General features: G+C 40.0%; 2 protein-coding genes across 4 annotated transcripts; one reads left to right on the top strand and one right to left on the bottom strand.

Moving 5' to 3' along the window:
• Positions 1–2,544: 2,544 nt before the first annotated feature.
• On the top strand, positions 2,545–6,933 carry LOC109986864 (zinc finger protein 709). 3 transcript variants are annotated; one of them, XM_020637716.3, is made up of 3 exons: positions 2,545–2,618; positions 3,942–4,020; positions 4,788–6,933. In XM_020637716.3, the coding sequence occupies exons 2-3, from the start codon at positions 4,003–4,005 to the stop codon at positions 5,895–5,897; spliced, it is 1,128 nt and encodes a 375-aa protein (XP_020493372.2). In that variant the 5' UTR covers positions 2,545–2,618; positions 3,942–4,002; the 3' UTR covers positions 5,898–6,933. The 3 variants fall into 3 exon arrangements, with proteins under 3 accessions (XP_020493372.2, XP_020493373.2, XP_029133861.2); XM_020637717.3 differs by lacking the exon at positions 2,545–2,618 and adding an exon at positions 2,628–2,794; XM_029278028.2 differs by lacking the exon at positions 2,545–2,618 and having other exon boundaries at positions 2,629–4,020.
• A 4,370-nt stretch (positions 6,934–11,303) lies between these two features.
• LOC109986912 (protein NLRC3) lies at positions 11,304–26,184 on the bottom strand. The gene is given in 14 exon segments (XM_065954926.1): positions 11,304–12,751; positions 12,753–13,258; positions 13,765–13,811; positions 14,136–14,297; positions 14,675–14,848; positions 15,584–17,381; positions 17,618–17,846; positions 17,988–18,066; positions 18,798–18,896; positions 21,261–21,359; positions 22,727–22,840; positions 23,767–23,868; positions 23,968–24,078; positions 26,016–26,184. Coding segments are annotated over 14 exon segments (3,702 nt in total). The 5' UTR covers positions 26,033–26,184; the 3' UTR covers positions 11,304–12,586.
• Between the last annotated feature and the right edge of the window lie 1,216 nt (positions 26,185–27,400).

Raw genomic sequence — 27,400 nt, 5'->3', positions numbered from 1 at the left:
TAAATGTGAGAGGCATCAATACATAACTTTGCTTCAATTCACCACCTCACTGTCTCCAATTCTCCCCTGCCCTAGCTGCCTCCAACATGAGCATACGCATGGGTCAGAGTTTGCTTACGATGGTCACATTTTTAAGTTAAGTTTGCATGGGTAGTTCCAGGCCCAATTTGTGCCTATTCTCTAATTGACTTGCAGTAGTTCATGTTGTGTTGTATAATGAAACATGCCAGTTTAAGATTGCCTAATTTCGAAAAATATTCACTGAAATTAGTAGTTTTAACAGCATTGAAATACATCGCTCTGCTGCATTATTTAATCTTGTTTAATCTGAACTTTGTCTACTAAGTGGAAATTACTTGTTGAAACAGTTTTTCTGTCTTTTGTGTATGCTAATTCCTTCATTTGATGTGGCTAAAAGCCTGCACAACATGCTGCAGTCTGTATCACTGACCCCTGTGACCTACATCAACCCACACAACTATCAAAGATTAACATTCATCTTGAAGTCCACAGCATAGATGCTATTCCGTTTTAAGGTATGCATGTGCATGTATGCATGTGCATATAGCATATCTGAGTGTATGCCTACATATGTGTGAGTATTTCTTATTGTTAGTCCCTGCCTGTTTTTGCTTGATTTGTTTACCATATTCCAATGGTAATAATAATAATAATCATACTTATTAAAGCACATTTAAAAACAAGCATTTACAAAGTGCTTTGATAAATAAGAAAAGTAAATCAAAGAAACTAGGTAACTTAAGAAGTAACGAGCAGATCAGTCTCAATATCCCTTCCATTCCACCATTGGGTCTTTAAATTAAACTATTGTAGTTAATTAAAGTTAGGGTAGAACATTCTTTCCATGTTAACCCCTAATATGCGGTGAATGTGAAGACTGTGCCATTCCTTGAGATATAATAGTCCTGTAGAATTTAAAGCCTCACCTTGTGATGTTTTCTTTTTTAATTGAAAAATAAACAAATTTATGCATATATTATAAATGAATACCCTGGTCAAAAACCTTAGTTTTATTAAAGTTGCTGGTAAAGGCAAAACAAAAGGTTCAAAACGTTTTTTTGAGATCACAAGTAACTAAGAGTGAAATGATCACTTTATGAAGGAGTCCAGGAGAACTTCCTGTTGTGAAATATGTCAACAGAATGAAACAAGATAAATAGACCTTAATACATATTATGATGTCATATTGAAGAGAGTTACTGTTTAATTGAAATTGTTACTCTAACTATGCCTGCTTCCCATGTATGCCCACATTGCTTCAAACTAAAAAAAAATAAAATGTGATTTATTGGCTTTAATCTTCAATTTTGGAATGCAAGTATATATCAGCTAATTTTATTTTGTCCCAGATAATATCAAATAAAGCTAATTACATGTATGCTGCACTATAATATTTAAAGAGGGAATTTTGAACGAGATATGTTTTTCTAAGAAGAGAGCCTTGACTGCAGACTCCTTAGCATTGTGTTTGTCTGCATTTGATTCACTCTCCTGTCACACTATAGTTGTTATTTATTACTTTTTGCAGACAGTGTTTCAGACCAATACTAAAAATAGATGAATTTGTTATCAGTGGGCATGATTGACAGTTTGATTATTGAATATTGATATGTTGATGTGTATGGTGAGGGGTAGGTGCTTGAAAATATTTTTGTTTTCCATGGGGTGGCCCAGCAGAAAAAGTTTGGAAACCGCTGCTTTAGTGTATACGTCCTGTATCTGTTTGTTTGCATAAGTTAGGTTACATTTTAAAACAATAATGTTTTTTTCAAAGGTTGTTTTCTGCTAAATAAAAAATTCCAGTAGCCTAGTAAGTAGACGAATACATTGGCATGAATCAAATAACTAAGCTAATAATAATAATAATAATAATAAGTGTTCGCCCCGACTGGTAATTAATTCACTTTTATCACGGCAGCCAACACTGCTTCATAGCGCGCTACTGAAGGCGAGCTGTGTATGTTTCTGGTTGTCGACTTCCTTGGTTCAATTTTCATTTGTGCAAGTTGGCTAATGCAACAAGCTGCGTTGAATAGCTTTGCAAGTCCTCGGACAAAGCAACAATAATACAGTCAAATCGTTAACAACGTTAGGCTGAGTCGGCTGTGAGGGAATGAGTTAACGTGCGTCAACATATATTCGCATTCGCCAAGTCGGACAATGAAATTAGGCAACACCCCTTAAACTTATTATACAACGTGAACTACTGCAAATGAATTATACTTCGTACACGGACCATTCTCATTTACCTTTTATAGGCTAAAAGAGACCCAAAACTTGAAATGAGAAATTCAACATCAGTGAACAAAGCTCGAAAAAAACAACAGCTTTAATGTGCAATTTACATTCCATACATATAGTATACACAGCAAGATACAACCTCCGGAGCGGAACATAAAGCCAACACAGAATTGCCATTAGAAGCCAGCTGGTGTCAGTAGCGCTTCACTGAGTGTGTGTTCTGCCGGTTAATGACTGAGGAGAAGAAGAGTACACACGCAGCACGTCGTCATGATGGTGACGTCATTTGACAAGATGGCGATATCTGCGTGGCAACATTAGCAGCAGAGAGACTGCAGGGGGGGGGGGATGGAAAGGTGTGTCCTTATTTCAATTTCTGTTGTTTTTTTCATGTGGATGCGTTCTTGTTTAATGTTCACAGCGGTACCGAATAACGTTTACGGCCCAGCGCTGCCAACTTGTGTTAGCATGTTAGCTTGTTTTTTATGGCCGATGTTGTGTTGGAGTTTGTTACCGTGTCAGTTAAGGCGAGGTGAGTTTTGGGGCAGCAGGTAACGGAAACGTGCCGACAGCGTAACATACTTTATCTTCAGAGTCAGGTGTCTGTGAAGTGTTGCTGTAGGGTTGCATCAGTACCAAATAAAGGAGTAAATATTTAGTTTGCAGCTCACTGTCACAGCAGTGTGGGATGTGTGAATGTGTGAATGTGTGGTAAGAAATGTGTAATTTATGTGCATTAGGCCTTCTACTAAAGCTGTGTTGTTATGTAGGCTAATTCTATATTAATAAACCTCTTTTACCCCAAAAGGACCCCTAATCTGAAAAAAACTTTAAAATACCTCAGACCCCCATCTGAGAATACGTTACAGTATTTTATTACAGAAAATGAATGAAGTCATGACTATAAGTTTCACATTCTGTCATTGTCTTAGGCTGGAAATAAATTACTCCAATCTTAACTCGGGACCCCTCGTTGCCCCCTTATTGACCTCTGCCAGTTCCTGGACTCCACTTTGAGCACAACTCTTATGGACTTTAAAATAAATGATAAGACAAATAAAAGGTTGAAGCCTTACAACACAAATAGAAAATAAAAGTTTTTAAAAATACTAAAGAGAGGCATGAAGTTTCCTTTATAAACGTTATTTCTTACTGCCCTTACTGTCACATAAAATGCAACGATATACATCTCACCTCTTGCTAGCATGGCATCTCTGTAGCAGCATCTCGGTCCGTTTCCTATTGAAATAAGGTATAAAGTGCTTAACAGTACACACATCTTCTTGATTGCCGTAGCTGCAAAGTATTTTCTTTTTTGCCAGTTTTTCTGTATTTTAATCCACATTTGTGCACCACAAGGCAACCGGACAACACCATCCATGAAATAAACTTTTTTCAGCGCTTTTGTTGCAGTGTGCATATCTGATGCACTAAGAAGGGGCTGTGATTGGATGACAGGGGACACTTGACAAACGTGGTCAGTGCATGATGGGCTACTGGTTTTTTATAATGATCGGATCTAAGATCAGTTAAGTGTCCTCTAATGATTACATAGAACTTCAATACAGGATAAGGGGCGTCCCGCTCTGGACAAATTTAGTTTGAAAAATGGAATGTCCCAGCTAATAAATTATGGTTTAACCCTACTCTCACCTGTCTGTCTGTTTGGATGATTTCAGAGCTGAAAGGAGCCAACAGGAACGTTTGCAGGACGATAACTCGCAACAATAAGCTGCTGATATGAGTTCTTCAAAAGAGGTGAGATCAGAAAGAAATGAACATTTTATAGTACATGGTTCAAAATTTCAAGATCCATGTATGTCTCATTTTTCTCATGTATCTGCATTGTCTTGTTAATTAGGGAAATTCAGCATGAAGTAAAGTGAAATGAAAACAGTAATGTCACAGTGACTGTACCACTGCTCTGAGCTTCACTTTTTAACTGAAATAGACTAACGCACAAGAACTCACTTGCAGCCACAGGGAGTGTGTGTTCAAATCGATCTGAAGTTAAAACTACACGTGCATGTCAAAAAATAAGAATAGCGTGGAGAAGTTCAAGTATCTTTAATAAGGATTCAGTCTGACATAGGTTGTCAAAATGTTTGATACTCTCAAACTTTTACACATCATGTGTTTTACAACTAAAATATATATAATTTTAATTATCAAAAGTATAAAAAAGTACTGAATCCACATCCAAAAAACAACATCTATTTCATAAAACAGGTGTATAGGAGAGGAATGAATTGATCAAAATATTGAAAATGAACTCCAGCACACTGTCTCAATTGCACAACAATATTTGTGTGCTAATTAGACAGGTTAAAAATAAAAACATGAAATTGCCCAATATTGGGACTTCTATTTTTGTTTCTGGGGTACCAATATTGTATCAGTGCGGTATTTGTCCTTATATCATATCAAAGTTTAAAATGTCGGTATTGTGACAACCTTAGTCTGACTTCTGAAGTTCCCTTGCATGGCTGTAAACTTATATATTTCTGTGTGTTCTTGTCTCTCAGGTGAACCTGAGCAGACCTCATCAGTGTCAGCACTGTGAGAAGTCTTTCAGTCGGATCTGCAGTCTGAGAAGACATGAACTCGGTCACTCTGTAGACAAACTGCACCACTGCGAGCAGTGTGACAGCAGCTTCAGCCAGCTGGAGGCGTACCAGCTCCACCTGCAAACACACGCTGAAGAAACACCGTACTCCTGTGACCAGTGTGGGCGGAGCTTCAGCAGCAACAGCTCATACAAAGAACACCTGCGGGAACACACAGGGGAGTACCAGTGTGACCAGTGTGAGAAGAGTTTCACTTATCTCAGTATTTATAAGATTCACATGCGAGTTCACACCGGAGAGAAACCATACAGCTGTGATCAGTGTCCCAAGAGTTTCAGTTTTCTCAGTTCATACAAGAGACACCAGCTTAGCCACAGCGGAGAGAAACCATACCAATGTGACTTTTGCGGGAAAAGTTTTACTCAGTCTGGACATTTCAGTTTGCATCTACGTAACCACACAGGAGAGAAACCGTACGAGTGTGAGCAATGTCAGAAGAGTTTCAGTGACCTGAGCGGATACAGGATTCACATGAGAGTCCATACAGGAGAGAAACCGTACTGCTGCTCCCAGTGTGGGAGGAGTTTCTCTCAGTTAGGTAACTACAAATCACACATGCGCATCCACACCGGAGAGAAACCATTCCAATGTGAACTGTGTGACAAAAGTTTCTCTATATCAAAAACATACAAACAACACATGAACACGCACACTGGAGATAAACCGCACAAGTGTGAGGAGTGCGGGAAAGGTTTCGGTCGACTGAGCAACTACATGAGACACCTTCGAATCCACACTGGGGAGCAGCCGTACAGCTGTGAGCAGTGCGGGAAATCTTTCAACAGTTCATACAGTTACAGCCGACACCTTCGTGTGCACTCTGGAGAGAAACCGTACTGGTGCTCTCACTGTAAGAGATTTTTCACTCGGTCTCAATCCTTAAAGAAACATCGCTGTGTGGAGGTGGAAGATGAGGACAGTCTGACTGTGTGTAAGGAAGAAGAAGAACCACTGAGCTGCTCTCAAACTCAACAGGCTATCAATAACCAACAACGGCCAACAAATTAAACCTCTGTGTGTGTGCATAAAGGACATTATCACCTCACACAAAGCAACCCTGTGGCTCGTTAAAGTGTTACTAATTTATTTTATATAACAACAGAGCATAATGTCGCAGAGACAATAGAACACAAGGATCTCACTTTGACACGTACAATATTTATTGGTGAGATACATATTTATACCATGACAGTATTCTATATTGGTTTGGTCGTTTCTAAGAGATTTTTAACAAACAGTACTTTAAGTAATTTAGTATTTCACCTGCCCATCCTTTTAAAGTCAGTCCAGATGGGTTTTTTTTACAGCACAGGCCCAATTTTCTATTTGTGTTCTTATGTGTAAATGGCGTATGAATACAAAAAAGTTTTGGAAGTGATGCACCATATTTTTTAAGTTGCCATCAGGAATTAGGCTGTAATGGCTGCAACACAAACCCAATGGATGATATATCAATCACAGTGCGCCTTCTATAAGTTCCTGTTTTTTTTTTTTAATGACACCAGACTCCATTGACATAAACAGGCCTCAGTTATAGACTGAAAAAGGAGCAATTCCAAAATCTGTTAAAGCCATTTAGAAGACAAAAATATGTTGAAAAGAGAAAATGAAAATAAATTGGGCTCTGTGATTAAAATTTTTGTATTCTCCTTCGACCCAGTAATTTCTGTAGTCTGAGATTTGAGGAGCTTAATGGACTTTTTAATGACTAATAGTGAGTTTAAAAAGAAGAAATGAATCAACAAACACATCAGTGTAATCAGTGTTTTCTTGTTTTAACATTGTGAAAAGCTGTTTTTATCACTTTTTTTTGACTGAATTAATCAGTTAATCAAATTATTAAATAATTAAAGAGAAATTACAATATTTGTGCCTATCACTCGAGAACAAAAACAAACCGCTCTCTACATATTCATTAAAATGATTCAAAGTTGACTGTACATAAACCTGTATACAAATATTTATTCAAAAATGTATTGTGTCATAGAAACTAAAAGCTATATATGAAATAAATATTTGATTTATTTCATAATTAAATCCTGAACATTTGTCGTGTTTCAATCAGTTTAAACCAGCAAATAATGTTACTTTGATGAGTCGCTATAGCAACAAATCAAAGCTTCCGTTTGTATGTTTAGAAACTGTTTCACTTTGGCGCCATCTAGTGGCTCAATCAGGAATCACAAAGCACTCTACAGTTAACAGCCTATGGCTACGTCTCAGATCCCTCAAATTTCATCCATGGATCCTTCACTTGCCTCCTTCCCTGTGTCTTCGTCTGTCCCACCAGAGATGCAAGGAAACGAAGCGAAGGAGAGAGGGAACGAGGAAATGTGTGAAGAGACATGAGACGTCCTTTCCACAGAAGTGTCGCCCGTTTGTGGCCATGGCATCAGCTGATCACCACTCAGGCTTTAACAGCTGCTTGTGTTCGCTCTCTGTATTAATTATGACAACCTGTGACAGCGTTAGTCTCTGTGTGTGACCTGATAACAAACACCAGCACATGAGGAACAAATGACAGTCTGTTTAAATTAAAAAAACATGTGTACCATTTCTACTGGCAAAAAAGCTCAAACATAATAATATTCTAATATTGACTGTATCGTGTTTGTTCAGCACGATCAGCTCTGGTCAGTTTTCCCGTGCCATCAGCGGCTACGTTCCCCAGCCGGCTAACAGAGACATTGTTCAGTTTGGACCGGGATTACTTGTTTGCCATTGTATCACCTGCTGCTAAAAATGAAAGTGTGTCACTAAATCTGCCAGTTTCCTGTTGTGCTTCAATTGGGTCCATACACTGCCCGTTATAGTCTCTTTGATTAATTTTTTTATGTAATGTCAAAAACTCCAATCATGTATGTCTGTAACCACAACCACCTATTACAGTTATTTTTTTATTGCTATGACAATTTTTTCAATACTTTTAACAATTTTTCATTTCGTTTTTGCATTTTCTTTTGCCTCTGCATTTCTGTTTTGTTGGCACAAGTAAATGCATGTATTTTGTTTCTTTTGCTGCAGGAATTCAAAACAAAAAAGGATTGACCCATATCAGAGTAGCTTTATAGAATGTATGGTTTATGAAAAGAAGACAAGAGACAGAATTGATGCAGTAAAGGTTGTATTTCATTGTCAGCAATCACCATTTTTGATAATGGCAAGTTCCTGTTCGTCATTTACTGTCCAGTACAGTAGATGCTTTCCTCTGCCACCTCATGGAGGTAGACGTTGAGTCCTTAGAGAGACAAAATACAGTTACATATTAGAAACCTGAGGCTTACAGTAACTGTTATACATGGTAACAATTATTTACACTTTGCAGTAGGATAAGCCATTACACAATATCCTACCTGTTGGTTTCTTGAAAAACCCAGACAATGGATGCCACTGTGTCCCGGTTGAGATTTGGCTGTACTCGTTCACCAGCCATTCTGTATGATAACCTGTGGTTTATTACATGGTCTATGATAGTGGCTCTTATTTCAGCTCTGGCTCTTCTTTGAGCTCCACCACGCATTCTAACTCCTCTCCCTATATCTTATCCTCTGGAGACTTTACGTGCTGACACTTTACTCATTACACTGTTTACATTTTCTACATTTTGAATATTTATGCTTTTCTTCATTTTTTTTAATCTTATCTTACAGTATATTTCTACATTTACTGTATGTGTATTACTGTAGTCATTTTTGAGTGTGTATTGTATTGCCAAATGGTCAAATGGAATTGATCAGATCGGACTTAAGCTGTGAGAAACTATAAAATCTTTATTTGAATAGCCATAAAAACATTTCTCAACATTTCTCTCTTTCAGAAGCTTTACAAAAAGTTACAGTAAGCTGAAAGACACCACTTAGCACGGTCACTCTTTAAACCGTAACACCGGTCAATTCAGTCAGTTATTAAAATAATTAACTGATTAACTGCCGTCAAAGTTAACGTCTCTTTTGACAGTTTGATGGTGAATGTGACTGACGATACACTTTTGATCAACTGTGCCCACCTCTGGATCTTTGATGTGCAGTTGAGGTCAAATGCCCCGGGAAATCATAAATCATATCCCTTTTTACAAATAGAAAACAAGAGAATGTTTATTAAAATATAAACCAGAGCTGTGTCATGATATGAGTGAAAGAAAAAAGATTATTGAGGAAGTCAGCCAGACACTGAGCAGCACAACTTCCATAATCAAATCAAAAAGAGGAAGTGTGTGTGTGTGTGTGTGTGTGTGTGTGTGTGTGTGTGTGTGTGTGTGTGTGTGTGTGTGTGTGTGTGTGTGTGTGTGTGTGTGTGGCATATACTCAACCTGCTGATCTTAAAAACAGGATGTTTGGTTGAGAATATTCTGACCTTTTAATCCTAGACTGAAACTGTTGATCTGAAACCACAAGTTCATACTGTGGCTTTTAAAAAAAAATCTTTTACAGAAAGTCACGTACATCGTACATTTGTCCTGTGATTGGCCGGCCTCAGAGATCATTTTAACCTGGTCACCTTTCATGAAGAACAAGGAGCGACATCCTGAGGAAGACTAATGTCAGTTTCTACTGTTCTCTGTTTTTTTGTTTGAAGTGCTTTCTGGGTTTAGATTGTCTTTTTTCTTTTTCAAAGATCAAAATTAAAAAACCTTTAAAATTTCTAAATACAAATATTCAGAACAATAAAAACATAAAATCAAATTATCTCTGAAAAGTGGCGCCAGTGGAACAGTGGTGAGGGCGCGAGCCCCATGTACAGAGGCAGTAGTCCTCGAATCGGGCGGTAACTTGTACATATTTTCAAACTAAATAGTTTTCTCAGGGAAGCCTAAATCCACATTATGACACCAGTGTTTATCATCATCTGATGTCATCTTCTGCTGCATTTATCACTGTCTTTTCTTTTATTATCTTTCTTTTTCATTCTCTGATTGATAATTCCTCTTCGTTTTCCTGACTTTCATTGACAATCTTTGGTTTTCACATGAATAATGCACGAGACGGCAACAAGAGCAGCGCAACAAGAATGAGTGCTGTCAGATAGGGTCCCCTTAGAGAGGTGTTCCCTACTGTCATTGCAGACTGCACATTTTGAGCCTCATTCCTGATAATTAGTGAAGCCTGTTTCAGCTGAGATCTCCTTTAACAGGTCGTGCTGCTTGGCGCCCTCTCCTGACACAAAAAATAATTGCATCCTGTCAGCTCCACTTTATTTTGGTGGCTGTAAACTCTAAAAAGATCACAAGTGTACTATGTAATAACAAAGGTTGTATTGACTTGCTTTGACCACTAGGGGAGCTGACCACAGTTTGTAGTCACATTATTTTGTCTCTATAAAATCTTTAAACAGTCTGCTCAGCTTCTGCTTGACATTCTTATTCATGATGACTTAAAGGGTTAGTTTGATTATCACAGCTGGAGGAAGTGGTGCTTTAACAAAGTGGCCTTCTGACAGTTAAGTCACTTATCCTGATTTATCCTTGGACTTCGGGTCGGTTTCTCTTAAAGTTAGTTCAATGGCGTGGTACAAACGGCCCTGTGCATTCAGCCATGTATAGCCTAGCTTCTGTGCTGGTACTCCAACAGTGGAGATTAAATGGAGATCTGCACTCTTTATGTTACGTTGTTAGCTTGAAATAGATCCACACATTTTTTTACCTTAGTTTATATAAATAACTTAATGATGAGCGTTTATATCTAGATTTAGTTGATGACTATCACATTGTATCCCTGATTCTCAAATGTAAATGTTAACGAGGAAGAGGCTAAATGCTAGCTGTGTTCTTATGGTAGCTCACTTTTTTGTTCTCTCTGGATTTTCAGTTTTAATTGTCTGTATAGTTTCTGATTAATGTGGAAGCTTTGAAATGAAAACAGATGCTCAGATTTGCGAGGATAACATGACAAAAACCTGACACATAACAGTTGAGACAACATTTGAGCTCCCACTTGTCAATCAAAAAGGCCGTGCCCCTAATTCGACATCATTTTAAGTCTTAATATAAACAGTTGAGTTGATAAAAACTCTGCTAGTAAAGTTTTAATGAAGAGAGAAATTAGCTAAAGAGACCAAAACAATGTTTGTCCCAGGCTGTCAATAAGTTTATTACTGCTGTAAAGTTGGACATTTTATCTTCTACTTTCCAAAGAGTAAAACTTAATTTTTGGAAAGGATACCAGTTAATATGGGGCTCTACAGGGACTGATTCACTGTGAGACTGCCTCTAGTGGACTCTAGAGGAACAGCAGTTTTTGTAACTTCTGCATTAACTTCTTCTCTTACACCCCCCGAAGGTTGCAGCTTCTTAAGGACTTTGCTTTTAAACCAGATGTGTTAACCCTTTATCAACAGCTGGGACACAGACAGGTCTATCATTTTAATCTGACTCTTAACATGTTTTGTTGTGAAGTCACAGGGAACACACTGAGCAGGTTTCATTAACAGAAATATAACTTTATTTAAAAATGATACAGAGACAGACTCAGAGTTCATTTCACTTCTCACTTCATTATACGTCCGTGCATCAAACTTTTCTTAAGCCGTTTTCACATATATACTCCTAAATATATCTAGATAATTTCCAGAGGACAGCTCAGATATTCTCCTGACCTGGCAGTTCACATATGATCCTCACAGCAGAGACTATCCCTGTCAGACAGGAGGGGGGGCGGGGGGTCTCCCGAAGTAAGACGTGACGTTTCTGATGCGCCGTTATCAGCCGCAACATGATACAATGTTTGCCCCACACACACAAATAAAAACAGTACCGGTAGGTTTAGCTAGGTTATTTAGCCATGAGCGACGACTCCGTAAGCAGCAATGGCACATGTGCCACGGAAATGTCATTTGAAGTCGAAGACCTCTCTCCTCCAGAGTCTCCTGTAGACTCTCAAATAGAGTACGACCACGGACTTCCAGATCCGTATTGTTTTGACCCGTTAGTAGGGGCAGCGAGAGCAGAGACAGCTGATGACGAGGACAGTGAGGTGCAGGAGAGGATGGGGGACGTTTCTGAATGGTACACGAGGCCCCCTGGAGGATTTACGGCTTTTAAATTTTAGACAAATAACCACTGTTATACGAGCAGGGTATGTCTGTCTGTGAATGGCTCAGTGTGCATGTGTGTGGGTGGGGGGAGCAAGTGAGTAGAGAGAGAGAACGAGGCGATTGTGTGTGTTCGGCAGGTGTGTGCGAGAGGCACGTTATGATGCCGGGGACCGGAGCAGAATAAGCAGGAGAAATCAGTCACGAGGCTTTTATAGGTTTGGTGACGTAGGCATTCACTCCTACGTAATACTGTACTCCACACAGCCGTTAGAGTTTTTCAAACGGAAGGGCAAACACTATGCACATATCTAACACAATATTTTGAATTTCAATACTTTGTACTCAAATGTCGAGATTTGGACTTGAATTGATCCATAACACTACTCAAATACAGAGGTTTATAGTTGAAAAAAGTGGTTTTAGGGTTTAGTTACTCTTTAAGTAGAATTAGTGCACTTTTTATACAAGTCAGTCATTTGAAATACCCTCTATTGCAGCTTGATATTGAAGTACAGAAAGGTTTGTACTGTAATACTATGATCAATAATAAATGCCACATGCCCTCTTTTCTCCACACATCAGATTCATCATGTTCTTCCTGTGAATATTTTCACATTTAGATTCACTACTGACCACGAGGCAGTTCACAGTTGTTAACGAAGGAGTCTTTAGTAGTAAAGGAAAGGGGACAAGGGCTGTGGAAACAACAAAGGAACGGATGGTGTTAGCTTACAGCCTGTGTATGACCTATGAGGGGAGTGGGGAGACAGTCTTGTCCTCAGGTGTGTCTTCCTCCAGCAGAGGACACAGAGACACTGACGAGTCTGGCAGGTCAGACCAGAACCCGAACCCGGGGTAGAGCAGCTCAGTGAAGGTGTTGTAGAAGGTGTGGATGTGACTCAGCGAGTCGGAGGAGACGCTGTAGAAGGACAGGCTGCCGGCAGAGTAGTCCACGTACACTCCTACTCTGTCAGAGACGGAGGAGATGGAGGACGGGGTGATTGATGCTCCGACGTTGTTGTACCACACTGTGTAACCACTGTCGGAGCACTCCAGACTCCAGGATTGGTCGTTCCATCCAAACTCACAGTCGTTTCTGTGTCCTCTCCTGCTGATCCCTTTGTAAGACACAGACACGTCCACCTGTCCTTTCCACTCCACCTCCCAGTAACAGCGACCGCTCAAACCCTCTTTGCACAGCAGCTGAGGACAGAAGTCAAACCTGTCGGGGTGATCGGGATACGACTGCTCTTCCTGCATGTGGATCAGCCTCCTGTTGTTGTCGCACAGTTTGAGCTCTCTGCTCATCGTGTTTGGATCGAATGTCAGTTTACAGGAATCTGACGGAGAGAAGAACACAGTGATTGATGACAGACCGCAGATAAAAAGTGGCAACTTAAAACCTAACCTACTGGTTCTTGGATAACTGTTTTAAAGCCTCCAATCTTGCTTACATTTTATGTTAACAAAATGTAAGTCAATCGCAACATTTTGAGGTACATGATTGCACTGATGCATGGACGCAAAGCATCCAACTTTAATTAAATTAAAAAGCTGTGACATCATATAATTTCAATTTCACACAAAACTGTACACAATTGTTGATTCGTTTGTATTGAAGAGAAATGGGATAATAACTTTAGAAATAAGTTGTGTGATGATGATAATGATGATGATGACATCAGAGATCTGAGATCTGAATGAGTGATGTCATAGTTTAAAGAGAATTCATCCTGTGATATTTCGCTTCCATGAATCATTTCCAATCTCTCGCTATTTGTCCCTGATTTCTGACTCTATCCACTGTCCTTTCTCTACAATAAAGGCATAAAAAGAACACGCTTACACTTCCGCAGACCTCGTTTCAACCATCGCACTCCCGCAGGATCCACCCTGAAAAAAAGAATTGGATCAGACCAGCACATCCTCATTTATTAATACTTCCACCTTATGAAAGTTACTGCTGATTGCTTTCTGTCAACAGCATATGCCAGCTAATGTTTGCCTCAGGCACTTGAGTGCACTGTACTTGAAATACCGTCAGCAGCTCCATTTCTGTATCTGGCTTGTTTTGCATATCTATGGGTCTAAATGATTGAAGAGATTCAGCTGGGATTCACACAAAAGCACTAACAGCTACATTGTAATCTTTATGGGCACATGCAAGGAAGGAAACAACAAAAAGGTTGATTGCAGCTGCAGCAGGTAAGTCAATACCTGAGAGTTTCTGGTCTCCAGGGAGAATCCTCCAGCAGCTTCACTCCTGAATCTCCTGGATTGTTGTAGCTCAGGTCCAGCTCTCTCAGGTGAGAGGGGTTGGAGGTCAGAGCTGATAACAGAGAAGCACAGCCTTCCTCTGTGATCAGACAGCCGGACAGACTGCAATGAAACCACAAACATGGAAGATTATTTGAGAGCATCAAGAGGGCTCGAATCAGGGTCAAATTAAACTTTTGGTCAGCACAGAATTTTAACTTGATTCGTTGAGATTTACTTCACAACAGAACTACAATAGTATGTCATACTGATTAATTAATACTGTGCTGCTTTTTTCATACCCTGAAACATTTCAGTCGCATCAACGCCACCAGCGTTAAAGCAAACTCTTACTAAACAGACTGCTGCTCACAACAGAACCCTTTGCAAACTAATATCATTTGCAAAATGTTGACACCCCACTGTTGATGTTTAAGAGTTACTTCATACTGTATGTAAAATGAAATAGTAATCAGATAAACAAGTTGAGACATTCTGACCTTAGAGTTTCAAGCACGCAGTTTGGACTCTTGAGTCCGGCAGATAACTTCTTCACTCCTGAATCCTGCAGGTGGTTGTTACTCAGGTCGAGCTCTCTGAGATTAGAGGACTGACAGCTGAGAACTGAGGACAGAGATTCACAGCTTCTCTCCGAGAGGTTACAGCCGCCCAGCCTGAAGAGAAATTAATTAAGTCAGACACTGTACAAGGTGACTTTTTTAAAAACAGCTGTTTTGATTTAGTGAACAACACGTGTCATAGGTGACATGATTGACAGGTGGGTGTGATGTTACAGTTTGTTAAGAGGCATAAAACTCGCCTCAGCTCCAGCTCTCAGCCTGTTGTTAGCTGGACTAAAAGTCAGGCTGAGGCAGGATTTCCAGCAGGGCGGCTGCAGCCGATGAGCCTCCAGAGCCCCCTGACGTAACAGATGGCTGACTTCACTCAGGCTTTGTTCATTAAAATTTACAGTCTATGGTCGCACCCCTTTCTCTCTTTCTCCTGTTTCTGACTCTATCCACTGTCCAATCTCTAAAATAAAGGCATAAAACACCAAAACAATGCAAATTGCAATAAACAGATCACTGCTATAAGTCAGCGGGGTATAAGCCACTTGAGGCTTCTGTTATACTCAGACACATGATTAAAGTGTTCTTCCAGGGTGTTGCATTTAGCGTTTCTCGGTGAACAATGTGTGCTAATTGATTAAATGTGTGTTCTGAGATTTGTAAAACTGTGATTTAGAATTATATTTAAGTGAGATCGATGGAACTGTGCTTAGAGTTTAGCAGTTTGGAGTCTTGTTGTTGATACATTAGCTTCAAGTTTTCAGATTTGCTCGCATAGTTCCATTTTTGTGTGCGTACACAATTGGGAGAAAACTGTAATTCAACTATCTCTGGACTTACAGGGCTTTGTTGGAGGCTTTGACCACTGGCAGCAGCCTCAAGAGAGCCTCTTCTGAATCAGAGTATTTCTTCAGATCAAACATGTTCATGTCTTTCTCTGATGACAGTAAGATGAAGACCAGAGCGGACCACTGAGAAGGAGACAGTTTGTCTGTGGAGAGACTTCCTGATTTGAGGGCCTGTTGGATCTCCTCCACCAGAGAACGATCATTCAGTTCATTCAGACAGTGGAACAGATTGATGCTTTTCTCTGCAGACTGATTCTCACTGATCTTCTTCTTTATGTACAGGACTGTTTCTTGATTGGTCTCATTGCTTCTTTCTGTCTGTGTCAGCAGGCCGCGCAGGAGAGTCTGGTTTGTCTGCAGTGAAAGACCCAGGAGGAAACGGAGAAACAGGTCCAGGTGTCCATTTGGACTCTTTAAAGCCTTGTCCACAGCGCACTGGTAGAGGTGTGCCTTTGGAGAGTGGTCTTCTGTTGTGGTAGACTTTTGGAAAGTTTCTTGTTCTTCTGACATCAGATTGACTCCAGAGTTGGTGACAGTCAGATGGACATAGAGAGAAGCCAGAAACTCTTGAACGGTCAAGTGGATGAAGCAGTACACCTTGTCCTGGTACAGTCCGCTTTGCTCTATAAAGATCTGTGTGAACACTCCTGAGTACCATGAGGCTTGTTTGATATCGATGCCACACTCTGTCAGGTCTGATTCATAGAAGATCAGGTTGTCTCTCAACAGCTGCTCAAAAGCCAGTTTTCCGAGGGACTCGATCATCTTCCTGCTATCGGGACTCCAGTGTGGATCAGTCTCATCTCCTCCATCATACTTCTTCTTCTTCCGCTTGGTCTGAACCACCAGGAAGTGGATGTACATCTCAGTCAAGGTCTTGGGCAGCTTTTGAACTTCTGTGGTTTTCAACACATCCAGAACTGTAGCAGTGATCCAGCAAAAGATTGGGATGTGGCACATGATGTGGAGGCTTCGGGATGTCTTGATGTGGGAGATGATTTTGTTGGCCTGATCCTTCTTTTCAAATCTTTTCCGGAAATACTCCTCCTTCTGTGGGTCAGTGAAGCCCCTGACCTCTGTCACCATGCCAACATACTCAGGAGGGATTTGATTGGTAGCTGCAGGTCGTGTGGTTATCCAGAGGCGAGCAGAGGGAAGCAGGTTTCCCCTGATGAGGTTGGTCAGCAGCACATCCACTGAGGTAGACTGTGTGACATCAGTCAGGATCTCAATGTTGTGAAAGTCCAGAGGAGGTCGACACTCATCCAGACCGTCAAAGATGAACACCACATTAAACTTTTCAAACCTGCAGATTCCTGCCTCTTTGGTTTCAGGGAAGAAGTGATGAACAAGTTCCACCAAGCTGAACTTCTTCTTCAGCATATTCAGCTCTCTGAAAGTGAATGGAAAGGTGAACTGTATGTCCTCATTGGCTTTGTCTTCAGCCCAGTCCAGAGTGAACTTCTGTGTTAAGACGGTTTTCCCAATTCCAGCCACTCCCTTTGTCATCACTGTTCTGATAGGTTCATCTCTTCCAGGTGAGGCTTTGAAGATGTTCTCACATCTGATGGTTGTTTCTGGTCCAATCAGTTTCCTGGATGCTGCTTCGATCTGTCGGACCTCATGTTCATTATTGACCTTTCCATCCCCCCCCTCTGTGATGTAAAGCTCGGTGTAGATCTGATTCAGAAGGGTCCGGTTTCCTGCTTTAGCAATCCCCTCAAAAACAGAATCGAACTTCTTCTTCAAGTTATTTCTTAGTTTATGCTGATAAACCGGAACAGGATGTTCTGAAGGAACACAACAAAAAAGAGCTTAATTCCCCACAATAATAATTGGACAGATATGGTTAAACCTCTAAATAAATCAGTCCCTCCAGGATGTCTCAAGCTTTCTCTGTGCTAGTTGTGGCCAGGGATTGGTTGATTTTGCACAAATCTGCTCAACTGAAATATTGCAACTTCCTGGAGTGACTGATAAAAGGCCTTTTTATCAATTATTTAATCATTTAGAGAAACTCTCTTACTTCTCTGGAGACAGTCAGCCAGCTCTTTGTGGTTCATTCTCCTAAGGAAGTGCTGCATGATCTTCAGAACAGCTTCTCTACTGCTCTTCCTCTCCTCCTCATCCCCCCAGTCTAACATCTCCTCATCCGCCCTCTGACTCTCGGTGCATTTTTGGGAATCTGGATCCAGATCTTTCTTGATGTTCTTCAACTCCTTTTTCACAAAAGTGACAATTTTCTCCTCCAGCGGCTGTAACAGAAAGTTATATGTATAACGTAATCAAACTAAAATCATCATACCTAACTTCAACAGCTGGAAAGACTATATGGAGCAGCATGGAGATTATTGTGAACAGAATAGGTTTACAGTACTTGTTGAACATGTACAGACCTCAAATATGGAGTCCAGGTGTGTTTGATGCTGCTGGGAAGACTTATCACGAGGAACATCAAAGCTCTCCTTGTCGACTCTGAGGAGGAATCAAGCAGAATCAGCTACCATTGTGTTTGTTCAACAAAAGAAACACAAGGTTCATTTTCATGAGGGATACATGCATATGAATATATGAAATATCACATATTTTTCTGGGAGCTCCTGAGCTCTTGTAGGTTCCTCAGGATTGTTGGTGAGGACAGCCAGAACAACTTGGTGGACAACACTTTTTCAACTTGATATACCAACAACAGGAAGTAGTCAAGGTCAGGATTACCTGTTGCCCTAACTAGAAAACAGAGAAGCAAAGAGAACTCTGAGTTCTTGGCCTGGCTAATAGTTAGGATCAGGAAATTTGAAATTCTAGAAGGAAAGTATTTTTTCAGTTCATGTCTAGTCAATGGAAACTGATCTAGATGAACACAGATGCAGGACGTCCTTCCAGGAAAAAATTAAGAACTGTAACATGATGTCCGTCATAGAGATTTGGATTGAACCTTTGATGCCTGACTCAGCCATAGTCCAAGAAATGTAAAACTTAAGCATCAGGATCTGAAAAATAGACTAGAGTGAAAGATGGAGGTGTCTGCTTCAGTGTTTAAGATACTCCATCCATCTGTCCAGACATTGTTTTTCTTCTTCCAGGGCCTGGTCGTGGTGGCAGTTGGCTAACACCTCTATATGTGCTTAGTGAACTTCATCAGTCAGTGAAGGTTTCAAAGCTGGAGATTTAGAATCCCATTTTCAGTATCAGATTTAAATCCTCACCTTTGATAACCGAAGTCGAGTTCCCCTTTGAAGAATACAGGACGATCCATAGACCAGTCACTTTTAGCATACTTGGGTTTAGGTTCTCCGGGCTTCCTCCTGAGAGAAACACAAAACACATTGTGCACTGCATTCACAACACACAGAAACACAATCATTCAGTCACATATACACTAACTGTGACAACTTTTTGGATCTCTTGGGATTGGAGTTATTTTATTAAACATGAGTTTTAGTATTAAAAAGTGTCTTTTTAAAAACTCTGTACTTAAGGGGTCGCAGGTGCCCAAAGCCGCCTGCGACACCCCAGGCGCGGAAGAAAAGGAGACTCCCGGTGGAGGAAACCCCTCTCCGATTGATGGCAAGCGACTTGTGTAAATCAGTGTACTTCTAGTGATGAAAGACACAACAGAAAACTCAAAGTACTTTTTGGAGTCTCTGTTTTTTTGAAATGTTCAAAATCCCTGGTGCTGCTGTGGTGGAATTTCTGTAGTTATTTAGATTATAATGTACAGATGTCACTAGGGTTATTCACTGTTCTCTAATGTCAGTCAGACCTGACAGAGTTCAGTTGTTATTAGAACACCAAGTACAGCTTGGAGAGTGTCAACTGTTCTTCCTGATATCTGCAAGGATGTTTGGTAGACTTATTGTCTGCTCCAGTGTTATAAATGTCACAGTTTAGTCTAGGTGGGTCAATGTGACATGACCCTGATAATGATAATGTCTTTTTGTATATATGCGATGCCTTTTGAGAAGTTCGGCAGATGTGATTGAGCAAGACACGAGTACAGAAGTGTGATGTTGAATCATGTCTCCTCCGGAGTATTCATCTGATGAATAAACTTTCATCAACGTAAACCATCTGAGTCAACTGAGTCTTAGTAATTTCTTCAACAGCTGCTATGGTGCTGGTGGCCAGCAGAGCAGTCAAGCTCACAGAGGACGGGCACATAATGTGGAAGTCGAGTTAAAACACAGAGCAACATCAGCATTACAATAATGCTCAGTAATCTTTCTGACATTTCTAGAATCTTAATGCCTGTGGCTAGACATCGCTAATTGTATCTGACAGTAAAGACAGCTGAATGAACTCAGATCCATTTAAATTCCTGGTTTGGTCATTAGCAAATATTCTCTGATGTAAACATTAGTGTCTGCATATAGAAAGAAATATATCAATCATTCAGCCTGTCATCAGAAGTGACCTGTTACACCCGCTGACCTCAGCATGCATTAGAGGTTTAGTTGTCTCCCTGAGATACATGGTTAAGGTACAGTCTGCCATCACCAGTTATGCCAAGAATAAAAGTGACAAAACTCAAAGACAGATTGATACGACTTCAGAGAGAGAAGGATTCTCAGAAAAAAAATCAAAGCACAGCCTCAAGGGGAAACATCCCAACCTCCATCTTTAGTCTGGAACAACCCAAGACAACGAACAGAACTTCAGATGAGAGTCTGCTGAAAGAATTCCAGGACCCAAGCAGCCTGAAAACCCTTTAGGGCAGAATGACGCACCTTTTTCCAGAAGAGAGAAAGTACAAAACACAAGATTCACTGCAAAAAAGAATAAGGAAGAAGCCTTCACCTCAAATCACTATAAGCTGCTACCTTAATCAGAGGGCATACTGCAATGGGAATATATCCAAGTGAAGATCCTGATGGTTGCTAGAGACAACCAGGGAAGATAACTGGTCATTGCAGATAAGAGATGTAGCCTAAAAGCTAAAAAGTTCAAAGGTGGTGTACTGGCAGAGCTTTGTTATGGAGCTGTTGTGGACTCACTCTGTATTTCAAGGGCGTATTATTTCAATAGCTGTCCAAGCAGCCCAGATGAAAGTATCTTGCAACACAGCCTGGTTTGGCTACTTCCCTGCCTTCAACTCTCCTACACAGCACATAGTCAGGATGGAGCTGCACAGCACAGCTGCCTTCTTTACCAAATGGCACAGGAGGAAGACATGACTTAACTAGAACAACGCAAAGGTAGAGGACGAAGCAACAGAGTCTGCTGTACAATCACTCTAATGGGAATATCTGTCCTTGTATCAATGCCATGTATAGTTCAAATTAATCACAATATCAACGTAAGAGCTGAGAAGAACATACTGGAGAACAGAAAACATAATGAAGCAGTTTAATCACATACACAGAGATTTTAGTGATTGCATGCATACAGTCCATGCACCATCCAAGGTTCCCAGGACATTAACATCATCACCCTCTCCCACAGGCGTGAGGTGAATTCTGCAGATAATATCTTGCTGCATTCTCACATCAGCCCACTTGGACTTCATGTGTAAAAAATACTAGGGGGCTCCTGGAAATATCAGGAGATTTTCAGGAGTTTTGTGCATGTGTGAGGGGGTTTAGTCAGGAAAGGATTTAAAGCTGGAGATCTCGCAATTCATTCTAAAAAACACATATTTCTATTTTTTATCATCAGTTTGAAGTCCTCACCTTTGATCATTGCAGTCACATTTACATTTGAAGAATACAGGACGATCCATAGACCATTCACTCCTTGCATCATTGAGTTCCGCTTCTTTGCATTTCGTCCTGTGAGAAACAGAACACGGAGACTAAATCAGTCCTTCACTAAAATACACTCACTGTGCACAATATATATTCATCTTTGGGGTTCTGAGTTATTTTCTGGATGGATGAAGTATATCGATGAAACATATTTCTCTTTAAAGGTATATTCGCCATGTAGTGTAGAAGCTGGAGCGGCTCTCAGAGAATCTGACGTTAGAGTATTGAAGAAGTCTTGCTGTGGAATTAAGGATGTCAGAAAACTAACCCTTACTTTTTTTTTTTTCAGGTGGGCCAAGGGGGAATTTTTTCTTAAAGTTACTTTTTGGGCTTTTTTGCAATTATTGGATATAGGCTGAAGAGAGTAGGGGACGACGCAGAGGGCCAAGATCGGATTTGAACCCTCAGGCACTGGGACGAGGACTACAGCCTCTGTACATGGGGCGCAACATAACCGCTTGGCTATCGGCGCTCCAGGTAAGGGCAATTAAACTATTGATGTGACTGACCAAACTTTTCTTTGACCACTTGACAGATTAGATTGTTGTTTGTCTTTGCCGCTGCCTCCTGTGGTCAGACTGTGACAAATTTGTCAGCTTCACAAGTCATGGAAAGCTTTGGGTCTTAAGGTTATACCCTATTTATTAGGGGGTCTAAAGATAAACCGTCTATATCAGTAACTGATTTTAACTTTAAAGTTCGGAGTGACTCTGTCCTCAGAGATCTGGATCAGTACAAACGTACTATGAGCCGGCCTGTTATGAACCGCTTCATTCAGGTTTTGCTTCCTATCACTTTGTTAAGCGCCTTGAATTTCCCTCTGGGCATTAAGAATGTATTTTTGATTGATCTCTGAAGAAAGATAGAATACAAAAGTGAGCTCCAATTAGTCGTACAAAGTTAAAAAAGATAAAAAATATGAAAGGAGAAATAACCGACTAGATAGATGGTAACATATTCATTTAATTGTCTTTCTCAGATAAATAACCCCACATTTAGTCTTACTGATTACTTACTTAGCACACATCTTTGTTAAGAAGCACTGAACTTTAAAATAAATGTAGCATTTTACAAATTGAATCAGAATCAGATTTATTGGCCAGGTATGCTTACACACACAAGGAATTTAACTTATGTGAACTGTGCTCTGTTATGTACAGGCACAACATTAAATATTAACAATAAACTTAATAAGAAAAGACTAATATTTACATGACTAAATATGAAACAGTGCAGTGGTGCATAGTGCAAAAGATGCTGAAGTAACATGATAAGTAAAATGCAGATATTGCTCAACAGACTGGTTGTTCTGGTCAGCAAACTGTGTGAACGTGAGCGTCTGATTCATAACAATTTAAAAAATGGTAACATTCATTCTTTGAATTTCTCACCTGTGTTCAGCATTTTCTCCATTTCTGAAGAAAACAGGACGATCCATGGACCAGGTGCTCTTTAAGGACTCACATCTGGGTTCATGTTCAGGACAGTGTGCAGTCCGATGGTTCCTGACAATTATTTAAAATCACATATTTAGGAAAATACTTCCTGAGAAAAATAAATGTTGCTGCAAAAAACCTGAACAATCCCTTTAATTCAACTTTGTGTGCTAGATATAGATGTGCCATTTAGGGCTGACGACCATGTAGTCAAATCTTCGACGATTTGTAGGTGACAGCCTCAATCGAACACCAGGATCATTCCATTCCGGCTGTATGGGGGTGTTTAATGTCTAATTGTACATAGATCTGTCTGTTGATATTGATATGAATCTCACCCTTTTAATACTTGTAATGCAGTTCTGAATACCTCTCATCCTTTAAATCAATCTCCTTAGTGTGTGCATGAAGAAAACACCCCAAAGTATTGATAGAAGCAGCAGGGCCATGTTTAGAGAATTTCAGTGGCTACAAGAAATGTCAGTCATTAGCGCAGGCACATGTAATTGGCCGTCAGAACAGGGGGAGGCACCTCCTTTCAACTCAGGTTCCCATTGGTTGTTATAAAGTGTTATGAGCGGTCATCAAAAGGTCAGCAGACTAGCGGATTGCTTACGTAGGTCTTTATGGATGTAATGTGCTTGGATTAAATCTTTCATAGATTTGAACCCAGTTTTGGTGAATTATCATGATCTGGAGAGTTCAGTAAATCTTTAAAAAAAAAAAAAAAAACTATGAAGGAAAGGCAAAAACATTTCATGACATTTGCACAAAAAGGTTTGTTTGTGTCTCATGAAACGTTTTTCATGTCGTGTAATAGTTTCATGTTTCACAAAATGATTTTATGACTCTTTGATGAAAATTGTTTGATTAAATGTTTTTGCATTTTGTGAAATGTTTGTATGCGTCAGTGAAATGTTTTTGCAGCTGAAACTGTTAAGTTTGCACTACAAACAAATATTTATGAAAAAAAAAGACTTTTTGAAGTCTCTCACCTTTCATCATTTTTAAAGAAAACGGGACGATCCATAGACCAGACACTCTTCCTGGACTCACATCTGGGTTCATGTTCAGCACAGTGTGCAGTTTGATGGACCCTGACAATTATTAAAGATCATGTTTTTAGAAAAATACTCACTTTATAAAAAATTACATGGAAGGATAATGTCTGAATACTGGCCTGGGCTTCATCTCACCTTTGAGCTTGACCTTCCTCACACAGAGCGCCTTTAGAGGGGGTGACGTCCTCTCCTCTGTCCTCACAGGGCTCCATCACTGAGCCCTCACCTTCACACAAACATGAACACCTGCGGGGAGAAAGCTTACACATAACATGATAACCTCAGTGACATCACCAACACACTAACCTGACTGAAGTAGGACTGTTCCAAAACCTAGACATATCTATCTATGACATAGATTCTATGTGGACATGATGAAAAAAATGCAGACAAACTCCTGCACTCTGTCTAAATTGTAAAATAAAATGCTCCGTACTGTTGTCAACCTATTTGTACAACTAAGACAGAGTCCGGGAGTTTGCTTACAATGTTTCATTAATCAATTTCCTTTCATCGCACCTGTTGCAGTATTCTTCAAAACAAAGAATCATTCAAATAACGGAGATCATATTTGTTCAAAACACGTGGTATTGAGAAAGTATCGGAGTATTAAACATTTTGAAAACCTTAAATAGCAGTTTGATGGGCAAAGGGGTCTCGTGATGAAAGACATGACGTAAAAAGAATGATGCGGAAGAGACAGAAGAAGCAACAGAGTCTGCTATACGACTACACGTTATCCCGCTGCGTTCTCACATCAGCTCGCTCATGCAGAAAAAATACAAGGGGGCTGGCAGGAGAAACTCCGGATACAGTCTGGGTGAAAAAAAAAAAAGTCTGTTTTCGTTCACACGTGCAGCTCAACCCGAAAACCCCCGTTTTTCAGGAGTTTTGTGCATGTGTGAAACACTGCAAGCTACCAATTAAGGACTTAAATATCAAAGTTTTTGTAAATAAGTAAAACATTACCAAAGAATTAAAAAAACACATCACACAAATTAAGCATGATTACTTTTTCCTCAATCAACTTTTGGTTTGATTCCATTATTATCATTATTTAAGTTAACGTAAAAATATTTTACTTCATCCATAAAACTTTACCAACAATCTTAATTTTCCCCCAAATCAACAAACGTTTGGCCTTGACCCAGCTGTATCACTCCTCAAACTTATTATTTAAAATATCTGAACTATTTGTAATAAATTAAACATTTAAAATAGCCTAATATCATAACCTTTATATGAGAAGTATCATCTTGTGAGGTGTGATTCACTGTAAAGGGAATTACATTAATAATAGGCCTAGGCTACTTATCAAGAATTTTCATATGAAAAACTGCCTTTTTATGTTACCAAGTTTCCTGCACATAACCTAGACTGTAAATATTAAAATCCTGGATCATAACCAGCCTTCATGTCTGACGTTTGTGACAAAACAATCCGCGAGTTATGAATATTTTATGTATGTAGGCCTACAGACTTCCTGCAGCCACATTTTCTTTCAGAGCCACTGCTACCCCGCTCCAAGATGGCACCTAAGTAAACATAATGGTGCATTCATGTGCTGTCGGAAAACATCGGAAAAAATTAGATTCCAAGTTGTAAAATGCATTTGAACGCCTGCTCAAGTCGGAACAACAACTCGGAAACTCGAAAAAAAAGTCAGGCGTCCGACTTGCCGACATAATCGTCATCACATGGGGGGGCAACATATATTTTTATTAGTTCACGCATTGCACATCAACTAGGCTGCAGGCTATTTGCTGATATAACTTGTACCAGAGACATTCAACACATTTCGTTCGTCGCATCCACGATGTTTGTTGCTGTTGCAATATTCCGACTTTCTGAACTGAAATCACGAGAACACACTGAAGTCGGAAGGACGACTTCCAAACTCGGAAACTGGGACCATCCGAGGAGCACCCGAATGCAACATAATGCTCATGTTTACAGCTATCTACGGAGTTCCCCCTGCACTTCATCTCCGTATAATTTCAATAGCCTATAAAAACCAGCGCGAGTGGATTTATGACAGTAGCCTTCTGAAAATAAGACCCGATGTGTCATTATTATAGGTTACAATGTTACAATGTTACAATATAGATAGGTATAGGCAGGCTACTCTGTTACACCATAACACAACATGCTGTGCCTCACACAGCTGTGGAAATGACTCATACCTGTCTGAATTCAACATGTCCCTGATCCAAACACTGCCCGTGATCGTCTTAAACCACAGCGAAGACAAATAATGACATCAGCGCGAACACGGACTCGTTTATTTCTCTTCTTTCACTCGTTCTCAGCCGCCTGACACCGACTCTTACCCGGCCGTAAACAAGAGCAAAACTGTGAGCATAGACATGAGAAAAGGTCTTAAGTCCGACTGTTGATTGTATCTGAACTGTAGGCTAGGAGAGTTTAAAATAATCATACTGTTAAAAATGTCGAATACAAACCTCTCTTTGCATAGAACAAATAAGCTGCGTCACACCAAGTGGCAGGAGCTCATCTCATGGAAAGTGAAAGTTAACTGCGACGGGAAAGTATACCGCAGGGGCGTGCACAGTCTATTCTGGCGGGAGGCACTGCCGTGGGGGGATATAATGACTTTATGAATAAGAATGAATTCACAAATACTTAATTACAGGAAAGTATTTGACATATTTTATATCCCTGTATAGACTGAATTCAGGGTGATTGGGACACACAGACACACACACAGACATCTAGCAGCAAGCTCTGGTGTTGAATAATGCAAAAAAAAAAAAAAAATTGCAGTTCATTGAATGTCCCCTTTTTCCAGATACACTTTTTAAGATTTTGGTTAAAATTGTCTTTACGTCCTGACAGAAATGAATAATTCATGTGCTGTGAAAAAGGAACAAAAAAAATCTGTCATCTGTAGAAGTTGTAAGCCTGTAAAAACTTTGAACAATGTCTGCCACGAGGTACCAATCTGATGAACCAATCACAGCCTCCTTGTCTCCCTGCTCGCTCTCTACCCCATGCATGCACAAGCCCACACTCAAAGCATGAGCTGAGGTCCGCTTCTGGATCAGTGGTGCTGTTGCATGTAAGTGAGGGGCGTTTCTTTTGAGGGAGATTGTTGTGGAGTTGTGGAGATTTGGTATCGTGAAATTTGAATAGGTGAAACACTTCTATGCTATATTTTCTAAACTGAATACACAAACATTACTCAAAGAAAAAAATGGGTCCCTGGAAAACTGTTTGGAGCTAAAAAGCTACCAGGAGAGTTACAGTTTCACTGTTGCGGGACCCCCAACATAACGTCTTGCGTAGCATTTCATCTTCAAACATTGTTTCAGGGACCAAGTTTTCCTCTGAGGACAGTTTGTGTATATGTAACAGGTGTGTTAAAATGCTAAATCAAAATTATTTATATCTCACCAAAAGTCTGTCCTTTAGGGCAAATTTACATTTTGTCATCTTTTTCAAATATGAATATTTTTATATGCACTTGTGATGATGTCACATCCTGTAGATTCGCTCTTCTCTCCTCAGACGGCCTGAGACCCCGCTGAGGAGAGGTGAGTGTTTTCAT

This window comes from Labrus bergylta, chromosome 1 (genome assembly GCF_963930695.1).
Source record: "Labrus bergylta chromosome 1, fLabBer1.1, whole genome shotgun sequence".
Classification (NCBI taxonomy): domain Eukaryota; kingdom Metazoa; phylum Chordata; class Actinopteri; order Labriformes; family Labridae; genus Labrus; species Labrus bergylta.
This window is presented reverse-complemented; position numbering and strand designations above follow the sequence as displayed.